The sequence below is a fragment of the Phyllobates terribilis genome, unplaced genomic scaffold, assembly GCF_046119375.1.
Source record: "Phyllobates terribilis strain yellow unplaced genomic scaffold, ASM4611937v1 Scaffold_3__8_contigs__length_932513732, whole genome shotgun sequence".
NCBI lineage: Eukaryota > Metazoa > Chordata > Amphibia > Anura > Dendrobatidae > Phyllobates > Phyllobates terribilis.
The window spans coordinates 554,014,221-554,039,546 of record NW_027362763.1 but is presented as its reverse complement, the minus strand read 5'-3'; the positions used below and the strand labels follow the sequence as shown (position 1 = coordinate 554,039,546).

The 25,326-nt window shown below is 39.9% G+C and overlaps 1 protein-coding gene across 3 annotated transcripts in view; it reads right to left on the bottom strand.

Moving 5' to 3' along the window:
* Positions 1-25,326, bottom strand: part of UST (uronyl 2-sulfotransferase) — a 445,691-nt gene that overhangs the window by 109,226 nt on the left and 311,139 nt on the right. For all 3 annotated transcript variants that reach the window (XM_073671395.1, XM_073671393.1, XM_073671394.1), the window contains one exon: positions 11,676-11,755. In XM_073671395.1, coding sequence (XP_073527496.1) covers positions 11,676-11,755 — 80 coding nt within the window. The remainder of the gene's footprint in view (positions 1-11,675; positions 11,756-25,326) is intronic.

The window sequence follows — 25,326 nt, the reverse complement described above, 5'->3', positions numbered from 1 at the left end:
TGTAATTTCCAGTTCACTGGCAGCTGGTAGGAGGGGGATTAGCTGCAATGATCTCTACCCTACAAAGCATAGCACAGAGAGGGATTGTTGCTCTTCATTCATTTTTGTAGCACAAAAGAAAAGCAACAGCAACATAAGCAGTGCTGAGCTGTCTGGATGTGAATCAGCTCTGGTTTGAAGCGATTAAGGTGATACCCAATTTTTATATTCTTTTACTTTTTTACAGAAAATCTCTATTTACAACAAATTTGTTTTTGGGGGGGAAGGTTATTGAAATTCTAAAAGTGCGAGACAAACAGAAAAAGCAATGCTGCCATTGTTTTTATTTTTTTGCGGTGTACATTGTCTGTGAAAAATAATGACAGCTCTTGTTAGAAACTTCACCTTTATATTTTTACTTCTCCTTCTGCCTATTTCCTCTCCCTGCTCCTCCTTCCCCCTCCCCTCACTATAGAGCAAGGATCCCCAACCTGTAGCTCGGGAGCCACATGTGGCTCACGGTCCCATCAATTGTGGCTCATGGCTGTCTGACAGTTTTGTGCATTAGCACCAGGTCTAGCAAACAGGTATGTAGAGCAAAATGGTGAATTTTGTGAGTAGCCCTGCACATAAGAACTGATCTGGATGCACATATACTTTTAGAGATAATTTAAGTATGGTCAGCTGGAGACCGGATGATGCTAACTGTCAGAGGAGGTGCTTGAGTATAATGGGCTGTGTCTGTCTTGTCTGAGCAAGACAAATTTGAGCTGTTTGCTTGAGAGCGGATGAAAGTTGAGGAGGCAGGTGGAAAAGGAAGAAGTGTCTGATAAGTTGCGAAGGAAGCTGATAAGCTCAGATGAGACACCGCTCCTGAGCTCAGCACAGCTCCGGACCGCCGCTCACTGGAACGGCTCATTTTCCCCTGCTCCTCGGCGTCAGCGGTCAGGGGATTACAGCCAGACAGATTCCACAGTGCCTCCATCTGCCTAATTTTAGAGAATATCCTACCAGAGATAAATGTGAGCCAATCCTTACTGTGATTTTTGAGAGGCAGAATGAACAAATCAACACTAGGTCAAGAATAGGCAATGGATCCGAATGACAGATTTTTAGAGAGGGGCTACCCCAAAAAAGTTTTATCAAAAGCCTATCAAGAAACATGGGCCAAGGATCGCACATCTCTATTGAATCCTGACTCCCAAACTCACTGATGAAAACAACAAGTGCAGATTACCACCTTCTCAAAGAAAGCAGCTGAAGTTAGGAACATACTCCGGAAGCAATGGTCTATTTTACAGATGGATGAGGACATAGGCAGTTTAATTAAACCTACCCCACAAATCTCTTACAAAAAAGTTAGATCATTGACGGATAGATTGGTACATAGCCACTACACGTCACAAGATGGCAATAACTGGTTATAATCTAGTATTAAAGGATGCCATACATGTAGTGGCTGCATAGCATTTCAATTACCCCGAGCAAGATCTTCAAAAGCAATGTGACAGGGAAATCTTTTATATTAGATCATTCATTAACAGACGAGCCAAAGGTATTATATACAAGGCCACATGTCAGTGTGGAATAGAATATATCTGAAAGACCAATAGAGAGTTCAGGAGGAGGGTGGGGGAATGTGGCTCGCGACCCTCTCAGAGCTGAATGTGGCTCTCAAAGTCAGTAAGGTTGGGGACCACTGCTATAGAGTATAATGGACTGTGTCTGCCTTGTGTGAGCAAGACAGATTTGAGATGTTTTTTTGAGAGCGGATGAAAGTTGAGGAGGCAGGTGGAAAAGGAAGAAGTGTCTGATAAGTGCCAAAGGAAGCTCATAAGAAGCTCAGATGAGATATATTACAAAGATTCCTATATTCGCCGGTTATTGATCTATGCAAAAGTTTGTTGAAAGGACAGTTCCATTTTAGGTTTAATTTACGTAACAAGTCAATTGGCACTTGCTTAATCTTTTTCCAACCAATCAATTCTTTGTTCCTGCTCTTTCAATTTTTCATACCCTTCTTCAAAGAGTTATATAAGGACTTGTTTTATGAGAAACGAGCTGTAGTTTTGAATGACACCATTCACTTTACCATATACAGTGCTGAAGAATATTAAAAAAAAAACACGTGGGTTGAAAAGGTGATAAAAAAAAACCAAAATGCAACAATTTCACCATTGTTTTTGGGTTTCATTTTTACAGCGTTCGTAAGTGGTAAAAATGACCTAGCAATTGGATTCTTCAGGTCATTACAATTATGGCGCTACCAAACTTGTATAGTTTTAGATACATTTTAGTGAATAAAAAAATTCTGAATTTTGTAAAAAAAAAATGGGTTATTGTCGCTGTTTTCTGAGATCAATAACTTTATGATTTTTCTGTTGCGAGACTTGTATAAGAAGTTATTTTTAGCATGGTGAAAATTTTGGGCTAGATATGACATTTTAACCACCCCGGTTGCCAAGACAAACTATTGGCATTACATGTCTCGCAAGGGAGGGGTGGGTGATAGGAGCCAGGGTGAAACTGAGAGCAGCATTTAAATGGCTAAATAACAGTTATCGCAGGTAGCTCCGGTCAATTCTGTTAGAGGAAGATAATACAGATGCAGCACAGCTAGCAACCGCTGTGTATGGAGCAGGCTCAGCCTTTGATCCTGCACCAAACACCCGCAACCAATGTGTTGGAAGTGCATTGAGGTGAAGGGTGCATTGCTGGAAAAGGGAAAAAAGAAAAAAAAAACTCTTTAAATCTTTTAGTTTGCGAGTGTGAACGAGCTGAGTGTGTCCGGAGCGTAAGTGCGAACGAAAGTAAGTGTGTGACTTGTTTTTCAGTGAAGAGGTTTTGGGAATCCTGCAGAAAATACCTGTGTGAATTGCGGTGAGTGCTCCATTGTGACCTGCTGAGTGCTTTTCTACCTGTTTAGATTTATTGGGCTTTTTAAAACCTATTTTCTCACTACAGTTTTAGTTTCTTAGTTTACTACCTGTGTATTTAAGGGTTAACTACATTGCACTAAAATCCTGAGGTGTAGCTTTACTCACAAGGGGTTAATTAAGGGGAAGGGGTCATAATTAAGGGTTTATAAGGGGCAGCTGGTTGGGCATCCAGTCCTTTGGAAGTGCATTGAGGTGAAGGGTGCATTGCTGGAAAAGGGAAAAAAAACAAAAAAAAAAACTCTTTAAATCTTTTAGTTTGCGAGTGTGAACGAGCTGAGTGTGACCGGAGTGTAAGTGCGAACGAAAGTAAGTGTGACTTGTTTTTCAGTGACTTTGGATTCAGGGAGTTTGGAAGGGAGGACTTTGGACTGAATTGCTGTCTGTATTTTATTAATTCTTTACTTTTCTTTTTACTTAACATTCTGTCTATTGCAATCCCCATTAGGAAATGAGCTCCATTACTGACAATGCTATCCAGTGTACATCTTGCCACATGTATGTATTCCTTGAACAGTCGGTCGGGGTTGCTTACTGCTGCGCGAGATGTGTGCACGTTGTGCGTTTGGAAGCCCAGATACTGGATCTAAATGAGCAGCTGGCAACACTGAGATCCATTGACAACATGGAAAGGAGTCTGCTGCTCACTGAGCAGCAGCTCACTGGGGTAGATGTGGGGGAGGGTGGTAGTCGGGAGCTGCAGGACAGTGAGGTCGCTAGTTGGGTGACAGTTAGAAGGGGTGGTAGAGGGAAGAGTGCCAGGGAGGCTAGTCCTGATCTGGCACACCCCAATAAGTTTGCAAAGTTGGCAGATGAGTGGAGTGACGGTACAGGGGTAGCACTACTGCAGCAAGGCATGTCCCCTGAAAGCCGGAGGAGTGTCAGCTCCAGTAAAGAGGGAAATAGGAGAGTAGGGCAGGCCAGGCAGGTGCTGGTAGTGGGGGACTCAATTATTAGGGGAACAGATAGGGCAATCTGTCACAAAGACAGGGATCGTTGAACAGTGTGCTGCCTACCTGGCGCTCGAGTCTGGCACATCGCTGATCGGGTTGACAGATTACTGGGAGGGACTGGTGAGGACCCAGCGGTCATGGTGCACATTGGCACAAATGACAAAGTTAGAGGTAGGTGGAAGGTCCTTAAAGATGATTTCAGGGAATTAGGCTGCAAGCTGAAAGCAAGGACCTCCAAGGTGGTATTCTCTGAAATACTACCGGTACTACGTGCCACGCCAGAGAGGCAACGGGAGATTAGGGAGATAAATAAGTGGCTCAAGAACTGGTGTAGGAAGGAGGGATTTGGGTTCCTGGAGAAAGAACTGGGCCGACTTCTCAGTTGGCTAAAGACTCTACGCTAGGGACCGACTGCACCTTAATGGGGAGGGTGCAGCTGTGCTGGGGGAGAAAATGGCTAGAAGGTTGGAGGAGTGTTTAAACTAGGGATTGGGGGGAGGGTATTCATTTTATAGGTGGGGAAGATAGTGCAGATAGTGACCTGGGCACAAATAAAGAAATTGGGGGTGGGGTTAGAACAGTCAATAAAGTAAGAAGGAATAGAGGTACAGAGAGATACATAAAATGCATGTACACTAATGCCAGAAGCCTCACCAACAAAATGGAGGAATTAGAATTAATTTTGTTGGAAAATAATTATGACATGGTAGGGATATCTGAGACGTGGCTGGACGAGACCCATGACTGGGCAGTTAATTTACAGGGCTATAGTCTGTTCAGAAATGACCGTACAAACAAGCGAGGGGGGGGGGTGTTTATATGTAAAATCATCCTTAAAACCTGTCTTGCGGGAGGATATATGTGAATCTAATGAAAATGTAGAGTCCCTGTGGGTGGAGATAAGGGGAGGGGGAAAAAATAATAAATTACTGATAGGGGTTTGTTATAAGTCTCCAAAAATAATGGAAGTAGCGGAGAATATCCTCGTAAAGCAAATAGATGAAGCAGCGACTCAAGGAGAAGTCATTATTATGGGAGACTTCAACTACCCTGAAATACATTGGGGGACAGAAACATGTAGTTCAAGCAAAGGTTTTTGACAACTATGAGAGACAATTACCTTTCACAACTGGTTCAGGACCCAACAAGAAGGGGGGGCACTGCTAGACCTAATATTAACCAATAGGCCAGACCGCATATCAAATATACGAGTTGGGGGTCACTTGGGTAATAGTGATCACAAAATAATACGTTTTCATGTAACCTTTAATAAGATGTGTAGTAGAGGGGTTACAAGGACGCTAAACTTCAGGAAGGCAAATTTCCAACGGTTAAGAGATGATCTTAGTGCAATAAACTGGGACGATATCCTCAGACATGAAGCTACACAAAGCAAATGGGAGACATTTATTAACATCCTGAATAGAACCTGTGCACAATATATACCCTTTGGGAATAAACATGCTAGAAATAGGAGGAAACCACTATGGCTAAATAGAGCTGTAAGGGGCGCAATAAGTGACAAAAAGAAAGCATTTAGAGAACTAAAGCAATTAGGTAGTGATGAAGCATTAAATAAATATAGAAAATTAAATAAATTATGTAAAAAACAAATCAAGGCAGCAAAGATTGAGGCAGAGAGAATCATTGCCAGAGAAAGTAAAAATAACCCCAAAATATTCTTTAACTACATAAGTAGTAAAAAACAAAAAAATGATAGTGTTGGCCCCCTTAAAAATAGTTTGGGTGAAATGGTGGATGAGGATGAGGAAAAAGCCAATATGCTAAATGATTTTTTTTCAACCGTATTTACACAAGAAAATCGCATGACAAAAAACATGATTAGTGATAACAAAAATTCTCCATTAAATGTCACTTGCTTAACCCAGCAGGAAGTACGGCGGCGTCTAAAAATCACTAAAGTTGACAAATCCCCGGGCCCGGATGGGATACACCCGCGAGTACTGCAGGAATTAAGTAATGTCATAGATAGACCATTATTTTTAATCTTTAAAGATTCCATAATAACAGGGTCTGTACCACAGGACTGGCTTATAGCAAATGTGGTGCCAATATTCAAAAAGGGGACAAAACCGGAACTTGGAAATTATAGGCCGGTAAGCTTAACCTCTACTGTGGGTAAAATCCTGGAGGGTTTCCTAAGAGATGCTATACTAGAGTATCTGAAGAAGAATAACCTCATGACCCAATATCAACATGGGTTTACGAGGGACCGTTCCTGTCAAACTAATCTGATCTGAGGCAAGTTCCAGACTGGACCAAGGAAATGCAGTGGATCTTGTGTATATGGACTTTTCAAAAGCTTTTGATACGGTTACACACAAAAGGTTGATACATAAAATGAGAACAATGGGGATAGGGGAAAATATATGTATGTGGGTTAAGAATTGGCTCAGTGATAGGAAACAAAGGGTGGTTATTAATGGAACACACTCAGACTGGGTCTGTTAACAGTGGGGTACCACAGGGGTCAGTATTGGGCCCTCTTCTTTTTAACATATTTATTCATTACCTTGTAGGGGGCATACAGAGTAATATTTCAATATTTGCCGATGACACTAAACTCTGCAGGGTAATCAATACAGAGGAGGACAATTTTATATTACAGGAGGATCTATGTAAACTAGAAGCTTGGGCTGATAAATGGCAAATGAGCTTTAATGGGGATAAATGTAAGGTAATGCACTTGGGCAGAGGAAATAAAATGTATAATTATATGCTTAATTGTAAAACACTGGGCAAAACTGTAACTGAAAAAGACCTGGGTGTATTGGTGGACGACAAGCTCACGTTTAGTGGCCAGTTTCAGGCTGCTGCTACAAATTCAAATAAAATAATGGGATGCATTAAAAGAGGCATAGATGCTCATGAGGAGAACATAATTTTACCTCTATACAAGTCACTAGTGCGACCACACTTAGAATACTGTGTACAGTTCTGGTCTCCGGTGTATAAGAAAGACATAGCTGAATTAGAGCGGGTGCAGAGAAGAGCGACTAAGATTATTAGAGGACTGGGGGGTCTGCAATACCAAGACAGGTTATTACACTTGGGGTTACTTACTGTGGAAAAAAGAAGGCTTAGGGGTGATCTTATTACTATGTACAAGTATATGAGGGGACAGTACAAAGACCTTTCTACTGATCTTTTTACTCTGAGGCCTGAGACGGGGACAAGGAGGCATCTTCTACGTCTGGAGGAAAGAAGGTTTAATCATAATCACAGACGGGGATTCTTTACTGTAAGAGCAGTGAGACTATGGAACTCTCTGTCGCATGATGTTGTAATGAGTGATTCACTATTAAAATTTAAGAAGGGCATGGATTCCTTTCTTGAAAAGTATAATATTACAGGTTATAAATACTAGATTCCTTGATAGGGCGTTGATCCAGGGAACTAGTCTGATTGTCGTATGGAGTCGGGAAGGAATTTTTTTCCCCAATGTGGAGCTTAGTGTTTTCCACATGGTTTTTTTTTGCCTTCCTCTGGATCAACATGTTAGGCTATGGGTTGAACTAGATGGACTTAGTCTTCCTTCAACCTTAAAAACTATGTTACTATGTATGTCACACATTGGGAACGCGTTAAAGGGGTTTTCTCACAAAAAAAATAATTTTAATCAATAGATCTTGGAATGATAATAAGTTCCACAATTTGATGTGTTTAAATATAATGTCCCTGTGCTGAGATAATCTTATAAATGTGTCCCTGCTGTGTACTGTGTAATGGCTGTGTCTGACCATACAGGAACATGGTTGTGCGCCCAAACAGTGGTTTTCCCCCACATATGGGGTATCGGCGTACTCAGGAGAAATTGCACAACAAATTGTGTGGTCCATTTTCTCTTGTTACCCTTGCGAAAATAAAAAAGTTGGGGTCTGAACTAAAATTTGTGTGAAAAAAGTTAAATGTTAATTTTTTCCTTCCATGTTGCTTCAGTTCCTGTAAAGCACATGAAGGGTTAGTAAACTTCTTGAATGTGGTTTTCAGGACCTTGAGGGGTGCAGTTTTTAGAATGGTGTCACTTTTGGGGATTTTATGTCATATGGACCCCTCAAAGTCACTTCAAATGTGATGTGGTCCCTTAAAAAATGGTTTTGTAAATTTCACTGGAAAAATTACAAATTGCTTGTCAACTTTTAACCCTTATAACTTCCTAACAAAAAAATTTTTGTTGCAAAAAATGTGGTGATGTAAAGTAGACATGTGGGAAATGTTATTTATTAACTATTTTGTGTGACATATCTCTCTGATTTAAGGGCATAAAAATTCAAAGTTTGAAAATTGCTACATTTTCACCAAATTTCCATTTTTTTCACAAATAAACGCAAGTCATATCGAAGAAATTTTACCACTATCATGAAGTACAATATGCCACGAAAAAACAGTCTCAGAATCAGTGGGATCCGTTGAAGCGTTCCTGAGTTAAGCCAAATATCGCTAACATTTTGTCAGTGATGTATATGTAACACGGTGCCACTGAATTCCAGCTTTGCGTTGCATTACGGTATAAATAACTGCAATGTATAAAACAATAAATTGCACTTGTTTGGAAAAGAAAATAATGAATGTAATAACATTTAATAACTGCCTGTGCTTGGTGGAGTATTAATCACTTAAATTGGATGACTACAAATGACAAATGAGCTAAAAACTACTTCAGTAGAATAGACAATGCTATAAATTATACATTGACAAAATACCTCCAATATAATAATGTACACAAATTCATTTACTTTTTGCATATTATATATCTGCGCTTTCAAAAAGAAACTATAGTGGTAGCCAATCTTGCCTTCTGCATTCAGCATAATCAGCCCGGCATTCTGTGCACCCCTGGGGCACTCTAGGCCAAACACAATGTCATGAAGTTGTAGGGCCAGTAGCACTCAGTATGCCGGCAGCAGAATTGAAGACCATGTGTTGGTCTTCACTTCTAACTAGGAAAAGGTTCTTTACAGTTAGAGCTGTCAGAATGTGGAATGCCCTACTGCAAGAGGTAGTAATACTATGTCAGCATTTAAAATAGCACAAGTTGCTTTTCTCACAACAAATGACATTGTGTGTTATAAATAATCTAATGAAAGAGAATGTACACCTGGTGGAGAAAGGTTGAACTTGATGTACTTATGTCTTTTTCAACCTATGTAACAAAGTAACTTAAGCCACTGATGTGGTAGGGAGTGTGATTCAGACTAGCTCAGGCTTAAAAAGAACCTGTTGTAATATTTCTGCTGCCAGAGTCACAGCATGAATCTGACACAGGTTGATTTATTGCAGCTGCAGATAAGAGTAAACATACCGGAAAGCCGGTAAGGGCTATGCATCTTTGGTGACTAGTCTGAGGTAGGTCCTGGTGGCTTCTCCTCACTCCACTCCCCTAGACTGACAGGTATCTCCCTATATACACACACCTGGACATATCTCACACTCTAAGGGGCAAGGAAAAGCAGTTGAGGACTAATCATAAGAGGTCCATTGTCCTGATCGGCTTTTCAAAGTATTTTCTCTCTGAAACTACTCAAAGTTTCAGAGTAAAATATACACGGATACAATAACGCAGCCAGTGCCTGATTCATGCTTCCCATGTGACAGGTATCCTTTAATTAGCAGCTTACAAATATTAGTTGCAATCACTAATAGCTACAGTGTTTACGGAACGTATTCAGACCCCTTTAAATTTTTCACTCTGTTTCATTGCAGCCATTTGGTAAATTCAAAAAAGTTCATTTTTTTTCTCATTAAAGTACACTCTGCACCCCATCTTGACTGAAAAAAACAGAAATGTAGACATTTTTGCAAATTTATTAAAAAAGAAAATCTGAAATATCACATGGTCATAAGTATTTAGACCCTTTGCTCAGACACTCATATTTAAGTCACATGCTGTCCATTTCCTTGTGATCCTCCTTGAGATGGTTCTACTCCTTCATTGGAGTCTAGCTGTGTTTAATTAAACTGATAGGAGTTGATTTGGAAAGGCACACACCTGTCCATATAACACCTCACCACAGTGCATGTCAGACCAAATGAGAATCATGAGCTCAAAGGAACTGCCCAAGGAGCTCAGAGACAGAATTGTGGCAAGACACAGATCTGGCCAAGGTTACAAAAGAATTTCTGCATTACTCAAGGCTCCTAAGAGCACAGTGGCCTCCATAATCCTTAAATGGAAGAAGTTTGGGACCACCAGAAGTCTTCCTAGACCTGGCCGTACAGCCAAACTGAGCAATCGTGGGAGAAGAGCCTTGGTGAGAGAGGTAAAGAAGAACCCCAAGATCGCTGTGGCTGAGCTCCAGAGATGCAGTAGGGAGATGGGAGAAAGTTCCACAAAGTCAACTATCAGAAAAGCCCTAAACCAGTCGGGCCTTTATGGCAGAGTGGCCCGATGGAAGCCTCTCCTCAGTGCAAGACATATGAAAGCCCGCATGGAGTTTGCTCAAAAACACATGAAGGACTCCCAGACTATGAGAAATAAGATTCTCTGGTCTGATGAGATGAAGATAGAACTTTTTGGTGATATTTCTAAGCGGTATGTGTGGAGAAAACCAGGCACTGCTCATCACCTGCCCAATACAATCCCAACAGTGAAACATGGTGGTGGCAGCATCATGCCATGGGGGTGTTTTTCAGCTGCATGCACAGGACGACTGCTTGCAATTGAAGGAAACATGAATGTGGCCAAGTACAGAGATATCCTGGATGAAAACCTCTTCCTGAATGCTCTGGACCTCAGACTTGGCCGAAGGTTCACCTTTCAACAAGACAATGACACTAAGCACACAGCTAAAATAACAAAGGAGTGACTAACAAAGGGGTCTGAATACTTTCCGTACCCACTGTATGACTAAAAAAAAGCAAAAAAAAGTAAAATGATGGACAGCATGATAGAAATGCAGCAACAGAACCATTAGAGTGAATGGGGGTCTTTCGGGTATCTTTGTGTATGTATTCTGCATGGATCTCTTTTTCTTTTGCTCCTATAATGGAACAGAAAACTAGAATTCCAAACATAGATGTACACAGAGACTAATAAAAATCCTAATCATCCATAGTTTCATTTCTGGCAAACATTTCAAGTTTTGCAATTTTGCTTTGCTTCAGTTCAAGTATAACTTTTTGTTCCTAAATTTGTTCCTAAATTTTCCTGATTTGCCTCACAAGTTATGATACTAAATGTGTATATAAATAACAAAAATATAATCATTAAAAACTATGTCATCAAAATACGTATGAATATTTTTCCTAGTATTTATTGGTAGCACAAATTCCCCAAAATTATAATGCACAATATTTAAAAAAAAAAGAAACAGATCATGTCTTGTTGGTCTCCAGTTTTACAATATTTTACAAATGAGTACAATATGACTGCTGAATCTGCCCCTAACGTAGACAACACAAGTAAAGCAGATGTTTCTGCAAATTAGTCAATGTTAACTTTTTGTGGGTGGGTGCACACTAGTTCCCCCCCAAAAAAAAATCAGCGAGAAATAGAGAACTCTTGAATGAGATTATGTCCCCTTCTACACATTAGAAACAATGGTACCTGAAGTATGGACTTTCATTCTATACATACAGCCTATACTATATTTTAGAAGATGAATTGACCATGGCAGAGCATGAACAGACATACAGCAATGAACTGGAGACTGATGTGCCGTGATCTATTGACTAATATTCGCTAATACCTTTCACTAAGATACGTGTAAGAAAAGCATTCTAAAGCAAAGTAGTTGTACATTACTCATACATTTATATAATCAAACTGGTAGGACACCCCACTTACCTGGAGAAGTTAAGAAAGTGAACATGTCGGGTAAATAAATAGGGTTGTTCAGCTGTACTGATATTTTTTATCAACTCCATCTGCAAAAAATAGAATGCATGTCAAAAAAATATGGCAGTGACTTATTTATCCACCACACAGAAAGACATGCTTATGTTAAAGGTTATGGAGACATTTTACAATTGAACCTCATTTGAAAGGTTATTAACTTCATCTAAATTTTACCTGGGCTATGTGCACACAACGTCTTTTCAGGCACATTCTACCTGGAATCTGCATGAAAAAGCATTGCAAGAGCGCCCATAAAATGAATATAATACACCGCAAACGACACTGTTGTGCACATGTTCCATCTTATGTCACTTATTTTAAGGTACAGGGGAGGGGGAAACATTATAATTCACACAGAAGGTGGGATTTCTTGCGGGCCCAGGATGGGAACGCATCTGTAACTTGTAGGAATAAAAAGACATTTCACAGCAACAAGACCTCTAATATGAGTCATACAGGTAAGTATAGATTTACATTTCTATCACCTGTATGCACATATTAGAGGTCAGATAAGTGCCAGGGGGTGACTGATTCCCTTTAGAAATTGACTTGCTGAGATCCACAGGTGCACAGAGACGCATAGTGGACATGGGATTTCTACAAATCCCATCCACTATGCTGTAACATCTGGCCGCTGCAGGTTTGATGCTGCACAACACGCAGCGTCAAACCCGCAGCGGCTCTGGATTGTGTGTGTGCACATACCCTTAAGCATATTACTCAGCAGTGTTGATCCAGTAAGGGTAAGTTACCACAATGAGTTTTCTCTGCACAAAAAACGCAGCGTCCCACAGTTCCAGCAAAGTGGATGGGATTTATAAAAATCTCATGCTCACTGTTTTTATGCTGCATAAACCGAGTTTGTTGGTAATCTGCAACATGTCAACTTCTCTTGTGGGTACACTGAGCTTTATGTGCGGATTTTCCCCATAGAATTGCATTAGATGTGGAAAGACTGCAGGCAAAAAAACGCACGAGTTTTTAGAACGTTTCCGCTGCGGAAACTAACAACATATGTTATCTGCACAAGACTATCTATAAAGTTTTGTCAAAGCCAAATACCAGGGAAGGTCAAATATAAAGCAAATTTATTTAAAACATGATATACGAAAAAAAAATCTGCAGCGGCAAAAATGCAATAAAAATACATGTCAAAAAACGCAATCAATCAAATACACAAGTAAGGTCATTTAGTTAATCGGTGTAGAAACGGTACAGAAAATCAAAACATCAAAAAAAAATCACCAAATACTTTCTGGTAATGCAGGCTTAATAGTAAGTTTACTTTACCCTTCTGCCTTTCACATTATATAGTATATAAAGTGGGTACGGAAAGTATTCAGACCCCTTTAAATTTTTCACTCTTTGTTTCATTGCAGCCATTTGGTAAATTCTAAAAAGTTCATTTTTTTTCTCATTCAAGTACACTCTGCACCCCATCTTGACTGGAAAAAAAACAGAAATGTAGAAATTTTTGCAAATGTATTAAAAAAGAAAAACTGAAACATTACATGGTCATAAGTATTTAGACCCTTTGCTCAGTATTGAGTAGAAGCAACCTTTTGAGCTAGTACAGCCGTGAGTCTTCTTGGGAATGATGCAACAAGTTTTTCACACCTGGATTTGGGGATCCTCTGCCATTCTTCCTTGCAGATCCTCTCCAGTTCCCTCAGGTTGGATGGTAATTTTCAGGTCTCTCCAGAGATGCTCAATCGGGTTTAGGTCAGGGCTCTGGCAGGGCCAGTCAAGAATGGTCACAGAGTCGTCCTGTCCCTACAGCTGAAAAACACCCCCATAGCATGATGCTGCCAGCACCATGTTTCACTGTTGGGATTGTATTGGGCAGGTGATGAGCAGTGCCTGGTTTTCTCCACACATACCGCTTAGAATTATCACCAAAAAGTTCTACCTTCATCTCATCAGACCAGAGAATCTTATTTCTCATAGTCTGGGAGTCCTTCATGTGTTTTTGAGCAAACTCTATGTGGGCTTTCATGTCTTGCACTGAGGAGAGGCTTCCGTCGGGCCACTCTGCCATAAAGGCCCGACTGGTTTAGGGCTGCACTGATAGTTGACTTTGTGGAACTTTATCCCATCTCCCTTCTGCATCTCTGGAGCTCAGCCACAGTGATATTGGCGTTCTTCTTTACCTCTCTGACCAAGACTCTTCTCCCACGACTGCTCAGTTTGGCTGTACGGCCAGGTCTAGGAAGACTTCTGGTTGTCCCAAACTTCTTCCATTTAAGGATTATGGAGGCCACTGTGCTCTTAGGAACCTTGAGTAATGCAGAAATTCTTTTGTAACCTTGGCCAGATTTGTTCCTTGCCACAATTCTGTCTCTGAGCTCCATGGGCAGTTCCTTTGAGCTCATGATTCTCATTTGGTCTGGCATGCACTGTGAGCTGTGAGGTCTTTTAAAGACAGGTGTGTGCCTTTCCAAATCAAGTCCTATCAGTTTAATTAAACACAGCTAGACTCCAACGAAGGAGTATACAGTTAGGTCCATATATATTTGGACAGAGACAACATTTTTCTAATTTTGGTTCTAGACATTACCACAATGAATTTTAAACAAAACAATTCAGATGCAGTTGAAGTTCACAATTTCAGCTTTAATTTGAGGGTATCCACATTAAAATTGGATAAAGGGTTTAGGAGTTTCAGCTCCTTAACATGTGCCACCCTGTTTTTAAAGGGACCAAAAGTAACTGGACAATTGACTCCAAGGCTATTTCATGGACAGGTGTGGGCAATCCCTTCGCTATGTCATTCTCAATTAAGCAGATAAAAGGCCCGGAGTTGATTTGAGGTGTGGTGCTTGCATTTGGAAGGTTTTGCTGTGAAGTAAACATGCGGTCAAAGGAGCTCTCCATGCAGGTGAAACAAGCCATCCTTAAGCTGCAAAAACAGAAAAAAAACATCCGAGAAATTGCACAATATTAGGAGTGGCAAAATCTACAGTTTGGTACATCCTGAGAAAGAAAGAAAGCACTGGTGAACTCATCAATGCAAAAAGACCTGGGCGCCCACGGAAGACAACAGTGGTGGATGATCGCAGAATAATCTCCATGGTGAAGAGAAACCCCTTCACAACAGCCAACCAAGTGAACAACACTCTCCAGGAGGTAGGCGTATCAATATCCAAATCTACCATAAAGAGAAGACTGCATGAAAGTAAATACAGAGGGTTCATTGCACGGTGCAAGGTACTCATAAGCATCAAGAATAAAAAGGCTAGACTGGACTTTGCTAAAAAACATCTAAAAAAGCCAGCACAGTTCTTGAAGAACATTCTTTGGACAGATGAAACCAAGATCAACCTCTACCAGAATGATGAAAAGAGAAAAGTATGGCGAAGGCGTGGTACAGCTCATGATCCAAAGCATACCACATCATCAGTAAAACACGGCGGAGGCAGTGTGATGGCTGGGCATGCATGGCTGCCAGTGGCACTGGGTCACTAGTGTTTATTGATGATGTGACACAGGACAGAAGCAGCCAAATGAATTCTGATGTATTCAGAGCCATACTGTGTACTCAGATCCAGCCAAATGCAGCCAAACTGATTCGTCGTCGTTTCATACTACAGATGGACAATGACCCAAAACATAAAGCCAAAGCAACCCAGGAATTTATTAAAGCAAAGAAGTGGAATATTCTTGAATGGCCAAGTCAGTCACCTGATCTCAACTCAACTGAGCATGCATTTCACTTGTTAAAGACTAAATTTCAGACAGAAAGGCCCACAAACAAACAGCAACTGAAAACCACCACAGTGAAGGCCTGGCAGAGCATCAAAAAGGAGGAAACACAGCGTCTGGTGATGTCCATGAGTTCAAGACTTCAGGTAGTCATTGCCAACAAAGGGTTTTCAACCAAGTACTAGAAATGAACATTTTATTTACAATTATTTAATCTGTCCAATTACTTTTGGTCCCTTTAAAAACAGGGTGGCACATGTTAAGGAGCTGAAACTCCTAAACCCTTCATCCAATTTTAATGTGGATACCCTCAAATGAAAGCTGAAAGTCTGAACTTCAACTGCATCTGAATTGTTTTGTTTAAAATTCATTGTGGTAATGTCTAGAACCAAAATTAGAAAAATGTTGTCTTTGTCCAAATACATGTGGACCTAACTGTAACTATCTCAAGGAGGATCACAAGGAAATGGACAGCATGTGACTTAAATATGAGTGTCTGAGCAAAAGGTCTGAATACTTATGACCATGTGATATTTCAGCTTTTCTTTTTTAATAAATTTGCAAAAATTTCTACATTTCTGTTTTTTTTTCAGTCAAGATGGGATGCAGAGTGTACTTTAATGAGAACTTTTTATAATTTACCAAATGGCTTCAATGAAACAAAGAGTGAAAAATTTAAAGGGGTCTGAATACTTTCCGTACCCACTGTAATTTCCTCATATTTGTAAACAGATTTGTGAAGTTACAGATGTTGACAAAATTGTTTGTACCCTTCTGTTAAAGAAAGAAGAACTCACAATGGTCACTGAAATACCTTTAAACTGACAAAAGTAATTTTCAAATTACATTTACTGAATATCAACTAATGAAAACTAGACATTGCTTTCGAATTGTGGCTCAATATAAAAAAAACTAATGAAAATGGCCTGGATGAAAATGTTGTCACCCTTAAAGGGAACCTGTCATGTCCTATCTTCTATGTAAACTGCCCCCATTGCGTTGTTAGCTCTTGTCTTGTCTTGTTGTCTAATCTCTTGGGAAGTTGTTCTGGTCTCTTTGGTTACCATTTGTATTATCCGTCTCTTCAATTTCTTACAAATTTTCCTCTTGCAGCCACGTTCAGAAAGGTTGGCTACAGTCACACAGCCCTTAAAGGGAATGTTACCCCTGGCCATTTTTACCTATTAATATGGGCATACAGATAATAGAATGTTTAACAAATTCATACTTGTTTGCCCATATCTACTTCAGTAGCAGGGACTCGCCGGCGCCTGGCGAAAGAACAATGAAGCCAATGCTCATAGCAAGGCGGAACAGGCAAGTATAATTGCGCAATTGCAGAGCGCAGGCGTGGGATTCCGGGTCCAGAAATACACGACACAGGCCAGTGTGACACTGATAGTATACAAATGAAGACAGGAAGTGGAGATTTCTTCCAGGCACCTCACGCCACAGAGTTTGGAAGAAATCATTAGCATAGATGAATAAAAGAAAATTTCTGCACATCAAGACCGCAGATATGGGCATACAGGTATTACATTTTTAACCATTCTATTATTTGTATGCCCATAGGTAAAAACGTCCCAGGGGTGACATATTCCCTTTAAACTTCTTAATAATATATGCAGCTGTTTGGAGATGGTCTTGTAGCCTTTACCTTTAATATATTTGCCTATAATTTTATTTATAATCTCCTGAGACAACTCTCTCCTTAGCTTACATTGGTCTATGCTCAATGTGATAAACACCATGATACGTAATACAACAACGTCTGATTTTCATTAGTTGATATTCAGTAAACTTAAATTAAAAATTACTTTTGTCAGTTTCAAGTTATTTAAGTGACCATTGTGGATTTTTCTTACTTTAACAGGAGGGTACCAAATATTTAGCATTTTGTCCATGTGTGTATAAGAATAAACCAACAAACAGTAATGCGTGTACATGAGAAATAACACTATTCTTGGCCATTATGTGACTTATATCCTGGGTTCTCATAGTTTCCCTTCTGCATGTTCTATCTGTAATTTGCAATCCACTGGTAGCTGATGGGAGGTGACGACCTGCAGTGATTTCTTCCATAGACAGCCCCATCTACAGCAACAAGTAGGACATTATACAACGGAGCTGAGCTGTCTTTATCTGAATCAAGCTCTGATGTGAGGTAAAACACTTGTGATAGAGCTCTGCACAATGCTTTTCTATCTGCCTCTGTTCCCTTCCCTCCTTCATAGAGAATAATGGGCTGTATCATATGACACCTGCAGCAGGACAGACTTGAGCTGCTTTTTCACAGTGGACAGCAAGTTCAGAAGGTGGGGGAGGCGAAGAAGTGTCTGATAAGTGGGAAAGTAAGCTGATTTCTCTGATAAGATCCATTACAATGTTTCTTATAATCGCCTCGTACTACAAGGTTTCTTATAATCGCCTCGTACTACTGGTTTATGCAAAGTCTGTTGAAAGCACAGTTCCTTTTTAAAGGGAACATGTCATCAGTTTTTTAGCATCCAAACAAAATCCACCACTTTTAACGCCTTTATCGCAGTCCACAAACCTGTATATCATCTACTAACTCCCCCTGTATATCCCAAAAAATACCATTTGTATTTCTCCCGCGCTGTATGCAAATTTCTACGGTGCGGTCCGTTGGGCATCATTGCTGTGTTGTTTGAGCCTACTCAGTTTTCCTAATAGTCGTCCTCTGGCTTTCACGGATGTGTCTTTCACATAATGCAATGGAATTTCACGCTTGCGCAGTTGCATAACAGGCTCGCGCAGGCGCAATTTGCCCTATCCTATTGAGGGCACAGCATAGGCCGTCACTGCGCATGCACCATGCAAAACGTCATTCCAGCTCTTACGTTGCCAGAAGCTTTCACAGTTTTTGTTTTCCGTGATTTCCGGAGCTGTGACGCTACTGCGCAAGTGGAAGATTTTGTTGCACTTTGTGAATGACACAGGATGCATCATCCATATCAGTCAAAGCCAGAAGATGGTGATTAAGAAAACAGAAGAGACGCAGGCAACCCAGCGATGACGCTCATCGGATTGGACAGTAGTAATTTGCATACAGTGTTGAAGAAATACAAATGGTATTTATTGGGATATACAGGGGGAGTTAGAAGATGATATACAGGTTTGGGGAATGCGATAATGGAGTAGTTAAAGGTGGTGACTTTTGTTTGGATACTGAAAAACTGCTGACAGGTTCCTTTAAAATATCCTTTTTTCCTGTTGGGTTATTCAAAGTAACTTTCATACACAAATATACATGTGAAATGTGATTTTTCTGATTTTAACACATAGACCGCAATGTGATTTTGACTGAGAAAGTTTGAGTAGATTACACCTAGATTTGTTTCTTTTGAAGAGAAAACAGTCTCTAACCACATGAAAACCACATAAATATCTCATGCATCTTTTTGGCTGACATTTTTCAGCTGTTATTAAATGGCAGATCTGAACATTACAAACAGGATCATATGACTGACATGGCAATATGACACTGGCATGCCCTAGAGTCCTAAACATTACTGTGTGTCATATGCAGGGATCCTTAGCATCAGATTTATTTTATAATTACCGGTACTTTCTTTTTTAAAAGAGAAACAACTTTCCGTAGCCTTCTCCTTTTTTCATAGGAATACCTACAGTACAGACCAAAAGTTTGGACACACCTTCTCATTAAAGATTTTTCCGTATTTTCATGACTTTGAAAATTGTACATTCACACTGAAGGCATCAAAACTATGAATTAACACATGTGGAATTATATACTTAACAAAAAAGTGTGAAACAACTGAAAATATGTCTTATATTCTAGGTTCTTCAAAGTAGCCACCTTGGGGGCGTGGCCTGGACTTGGCTGATGTAGGTTGCAGAAGAGCTGAGCTCCGTACAGGCAACCAAATCAAAGCTACCTCAAAGCAATTTAAATGAGGAAATCCCAAATGCTCCTACAAAATCCATCTGGGAAACGTCTCAGGAGTATTTTGAGACCTTCCCTGAAGAAATCGCACCACAATTGAAGTTGTTCCAGCTACTTGAAGCCGGCGGCTGCACTTTCCCACCATCAGAAGCACAGCTCAAGTTCCCAAGGGAGAAGAGGGAAGGCGACAGCACCTCAGGCATCATTAACAAGCTGTGCCTCATCACAAACTCACATCCTTCCTGACACCCTTGGATCACGAAAAGGCCGACCGAGATCCCACACAGGAAGGCATGGAGGAGAAGATCCTGCACCACGGTGAGGAGGACAGCGCGGACTGCACGGAGGGAGCGAAGAGGACACCGGATCAGCGGAGACAAAGTACAGGCTAGTACATACTCCCCCGTCCCGTCCCCCCCTCCTACCCGGCGAACGAAGGAATCATCGCTTCCTTCTCAGCTCCCACAGTGTGAATACAGACTGTTGACTGCTCTGCATTTAAATATTAACTGGACCTTGTGGCACATTGCATATATACATTGCAGTTCTGTCTCTTTTGGAACTCAGAGTGTGAATACAGATTGCCATCTGCATATCACAGCTACAACTCCCCTAACATCTACAGTGTTACACCTGACAGTCAACTGCCTCAACAGCAGAATCTAAGTGCATCTCGCAGCACTAATTGGAATTGCAAAACGTAACACTGTTCCCTACTTGCATCTACAGAATTACTTCTGCCAACTGCCAATCTTGAGCATAGATCACATCTGAATGCAAAATCTATGACACATATAACACGACAAAGTTGTGACTTCCTCAATTTTGGCACAATAAATCAGTGCTACTGATCTCTTAAGGTTCAATTCTCATATCATTTACTTGGATCCCCTACAAAACTATCCTATGTTCAGGCAATAGGTCTCAACCTGTCACTGGAAAAGAAGGAAAATCATATTAAACGTTAGGATTACAGAGTCCCACGGACTTATTTCCAACCGTCTAACTTGTATTTTTCTCACTTAGTAATACAGGTTAATTATATCTCTGACAGATTACCTCTGCTTGGTTGATATCATTTAATATCCAATAACATTTTTTTTTTCTTTACAAAAACCTATAAACTACAGAGGTGTCGGATAAACTCATTTCAAAATCAACTCCTGTCTAAAAATTTTAAATTTTGCTCTAACTGACACAGTCAAACATGAGCTCTACTAAAAAAAAGTGCTACTGCAAGTAGCAAATCCTCTAATTCTACAAATAAATCTAAAAATCCTGCCGAGAAAAATCCTCATTACCACACATACTGTAATCCCCTGGAGGACTCTCCAAATACAGCAAGCCCTCTCAAGTCCAGATCTCCCCTCAAAAGGGAAGAAAAATCAACCTCCAGAAAAAATTCCCAAAAAGAAGTGTCACAAACTTCTTTCCAAAATCCCTCTTCCTCTATCCTATCCCCTCCAACAGTCATAAACAGAGACCATCCTCCTTCAATCACACCTAACAATCTGAACTTCGAGGAAATGGACACTTCAATATCTCATAAAAGATCGAAACCTGAAAGCTGGGGTCACAAGGGCACAGTGTGCCAGGATCACGCTGAGTCTGACTCAGACTCTGACTTCACAGACTCATCCCCAAATCATAGCCCGGAAAAAAATAAGCAGAAAACAGATCACGGGCCCAAGACCCCCGATAAAGCTTCTTACAATTCAGGCATTTTCAAGGAATTTCCACCTCCCTCAAATAACACTGAATCGTACATGTTAGAATTGGCCAGAGTGATCAACGATAATATGAAAATTACTCTGGACAAACAAACAGAAACAATAAATTCCACTTTCCAAGTTTTCAATAAAAGACTGGAGGATTATGAAAAAAGACTTACTCTTGTAGAAGTCAAAACCGAAAAAACAACAAATGACCAGTATAATACCCATGCAGAGATCAACAAGCTCAGAGCAAAACTTGCGGATTTGGAGGACCGTAACCGCAGGAACAACCTCAAAATACGAGGCATCCCGGAGACGGTCCCACCACAAGATCTATCTGAATACGCTAAATCAGTGTTCAAAAAAGCTCTGCCCTCATTATCCAATCAAGAACTCACTATAGACAGGATCCACAGACTACCCCGTCCCAACTCAGTTGCAGCCGACACCCCAAGAGATACAATCTTACGAATTCACTTCTACCAAACAAAAGAAAAAATTCAAAACTTTATCAAGGTAGAAAAAACCTTTCCTGAACCATTTAAAGATCTAAAAATCTACACAGACCTGTCTAAGGAAACAATAAACGCCAGAAAATCCTTCAGAGACACCACAACATATTTGAGAGAATCGGGAGTGCCCTACAGATGGGGCTTCCCGCTAAAACTATTAGTTTTTCACAAAGGAAAAACCATCGTTCTTTTCTCCCCCGAGGAAGGGCGTAAATTTATTGCCTCGCTGAAGGACGATTCCTCATTTAAAGTCCCTCCTATCTCCCAAAGGGACAATCGTTGAACTTCCGGCTAACCATTACCTTTTCTAAAAATTTGTTTACTGCTTAATGCTGCAATTTCCCTCCACGTTGTTGAAGGATTTAATGTTATGTTATAATTATATAACCTTTTCATCATACATGTATTACGCGTTTCGTAGTGTGTTATATACCAACTGTATGCAATCCTAACTGGACCTCTTCACACTGGGATTTTCTCTTCTAACAACTTGGTTGTTCTACATCGGACAATTTCACAAACTTTTTTCCCCCAGAAAAAAACCCTACGGACTAGTAGGTATCCCCTGGAGGTTTGTCTAGAAGTCATGATTTTATTACACAAATATTCACTTCGCTTATCACGTACAATCCAAAAGTTGTATTATTGTTCTCATTTGTTTGTTGTTTGCATTGTGAATTGTTCACACATTTTATGACACATTTATAATAACTCACCTGTGTAGTCACCTAAAAAGCTTTAACATACTACCCGATTCCAACTCCTAAATCTCTCCACCTTTCCCATTTGAATATAAGCATTCTATAACATGAGTATTAAAATATCATCATATAATGTTAAGGGACTAAATAGCCCGAATAAAAGATTCTCCCTCTGGAAAGAAATTAACTCCCAAAAAGCGGACATTATCTGTCTACAAGAGACAAAATTCTCTGAATCCAATCATCCCAAATTCGGCCACAAAAACTTTACTAACATTTTTGAGTCTACAAACAAAAATAAAAAAAAAGCGGGGGTCGCCACTATAATCAAAAATACCGTCCCCTTTAAACTTGAAGAAGAGGTTTCTAACCCTAATGGCAGATATCACATTCTTGTTTGTGGGGTCAATAACAAGATTTGTACAATTGTAAACATTTATGCTCCCAACAAAAGACAAATCAGCTTTCTTAACAAGGTGCTGAAAAAGATTTCCAAAGTCAAGAAGGGAGAACTGTTTATACTGGGTGATTTCAATATGGTTCCTGATGGTCATATGGACTCCTCATCCCCCAGAAGATGTCTATCTGCTTCCCTAAACCCGTGGCTAATAAAAAACGAGCTGTTTGACGCATTTAGGTGTATCAACACTACCTCAAAAGAGTACACGTTTTTTTCAGACGTCCACCAGACTGCGTCCAGAATAGACCTTATTCTAACTGATGTCTTTTCCATCTCAAAAATTGAAATTCTCCAAAAACTCTCTCTGACCACTCCCCTTTGCTGGGAGAAATTAGGCTAGGCCCACCCCTCACTAATAGCTTTCTTTGGAAATGCAACCCGTCCCTCCTTTATTCACCAGAGTACAGATCTATAATTGAGGAAAATTTAAAACAATACTTCAATGAAAATGAAGATGAAACCATTAGTCCATTTACTCTCTGGAATGCTCATAAGGCAGTCCTCAGAGGGACATTGCTGAAACTGTCATCCTCCATCAAAAAGAAGAATAGGGCTAAAATTATAGAACTCCAAGCTTTAATTAGATCTAAGGAGAAGTTCCAAACCAACACTTACCCACCCTCTCAAAAAATTGGACAAGAAATTAATAATTTAAGAGTAGAACTCAAAAAAGAATTATTTGCCCCCTTCGAATCTCTAGTCAAGAACTCACAATTTAAAGTATATGCAACCTTGAACAAACAGACTAAATTTATGATGAACCGTATTAAGAAAAAGAGGATACAAAACAGGATTAATAAAGTTCTATCGGAGGATGGCACACTTAAACATCACCCAAAAGAGATAGTATTTCTCAAAAGTGCAGACTATCATAAACTATATAATATTAACACAAATGATTCCATACCAAAGCCTAACAAAGAACTCATCAACAAATTCCTTTCCTCAATTAATCTACCAAAAGCCAGTAAACATGACTTAGAAACCTTATCATCCCCCTTTACAGAAAAAGAGGTCGTCGAGGCAATAACACAACTAAAACCCCATAAATTCCCAGGCCCCGACGGATTCACCAACGAATATTTCAAAACGTTCGAATCTATTCTTACCCCTCACCTCACCCAAGTATTTAATAAGGCAGCGTCTCAGGGCTCTTTCCCAGACGAAATGCTGGAAGCCATAATCATACTTATACCCAAACCCAAAGGAAATCCGGAGGATGTCAAAAACTTCAGGCCCATCTCCCTTATAAACACAGATGTCAAACTATACTCCAAAGTGTTGGCAAATAGATTAAAATCTATATTACCTACCTTAATAAACAACGATCAAATTGGCTTTGTCGAAAAAAGACAATCTACAGACGGAACGAGACGTCTCATTAATATTATCAAATTATTGAATTTATCCAAAACCCCATCAATCCTCCTGATGCTTGACGCTGAAAAAGCATTCGATCGTCTCAACTGGCTATATTTAAAACTTGCACTAATGAAATTTGGTTTTGACGAAAAAATTTTGTCTTCCATCCTCGCCTTATACTCTAACCCCTCTGCCAAAATATACGGCAACAATCACTTATCTAGCCCAATAAAAATAAATAATGGAACCAGGCAGGGTTGCCCCCTATCACCTCTTTTGTTTGCTTTGGCAATTGAATCCCTCGCACAAAAAAATCAGGGAAAATGAAAATATCAAAGATATACAGGCAGGCTCCCGACAATTTAAAATTAGTCTGTTTGCAGACGATATCCTCCTTACACTAGCTGACCCCCTCAATTCGGTCAAAGAGGTAACAAACACCCTGGAAAAATTCTCGGAAATATCGTATTTCAAAATAAACAACAAAAAATCAAAAATAATCCAAATCAACCTCAGCAACTGCATAATAAATAAAATCAAAAAAGACTTTAACTACGATTGGGAAGAGGAAGAATTAACATACCTAGGAATCATCATCACAAAAAATATAAACTCAATTATCACCAAAAATATGGTTTCAATTACAGAAACAATAAATAAAGACTTACAATACTTTAACGACAAAGACCTATCGTGGCTAGGCAAGTTGCTAATCCTGAAAGCATTTGTACTTCCTAAAATCTTATACGTACTAAGAAACCTTCCCTTAATTATTCCCGCCCCATACATAACCAAGATGCAATGCCTTATCAATACATTCATTTGGAGCGGTAAAAAAGCGAGGACCCCGACAGCTTTGCTATATAAAAGCAAAGTTAACGGTGGCATTGGTCTCATCAATGTGAATGCTTACTATTTAGCAAATTTAATTAAACAAAGCCAATACTGATTACATTCAAAACACCCTCCAGCATGGATTGAATTGGAGACATTGCTCAATGGTAACCTTCTTCCCCAAAATCTACTCCTTAATAATCTTTTCAAAAAATCCAGGTATACTCCATCCCACCCTATCTTCCAAGCTGCTTTATTTGCTTGGGGAAAGTTCATTACTCTCAATAGAAGCAAAAACAATTCAAATAACTCACTGAATTTTCCTCTTTCCTATATTATAGCAATCTACAATCACCCATTCCCCTCTCATTGGCCCTTCATAGGTA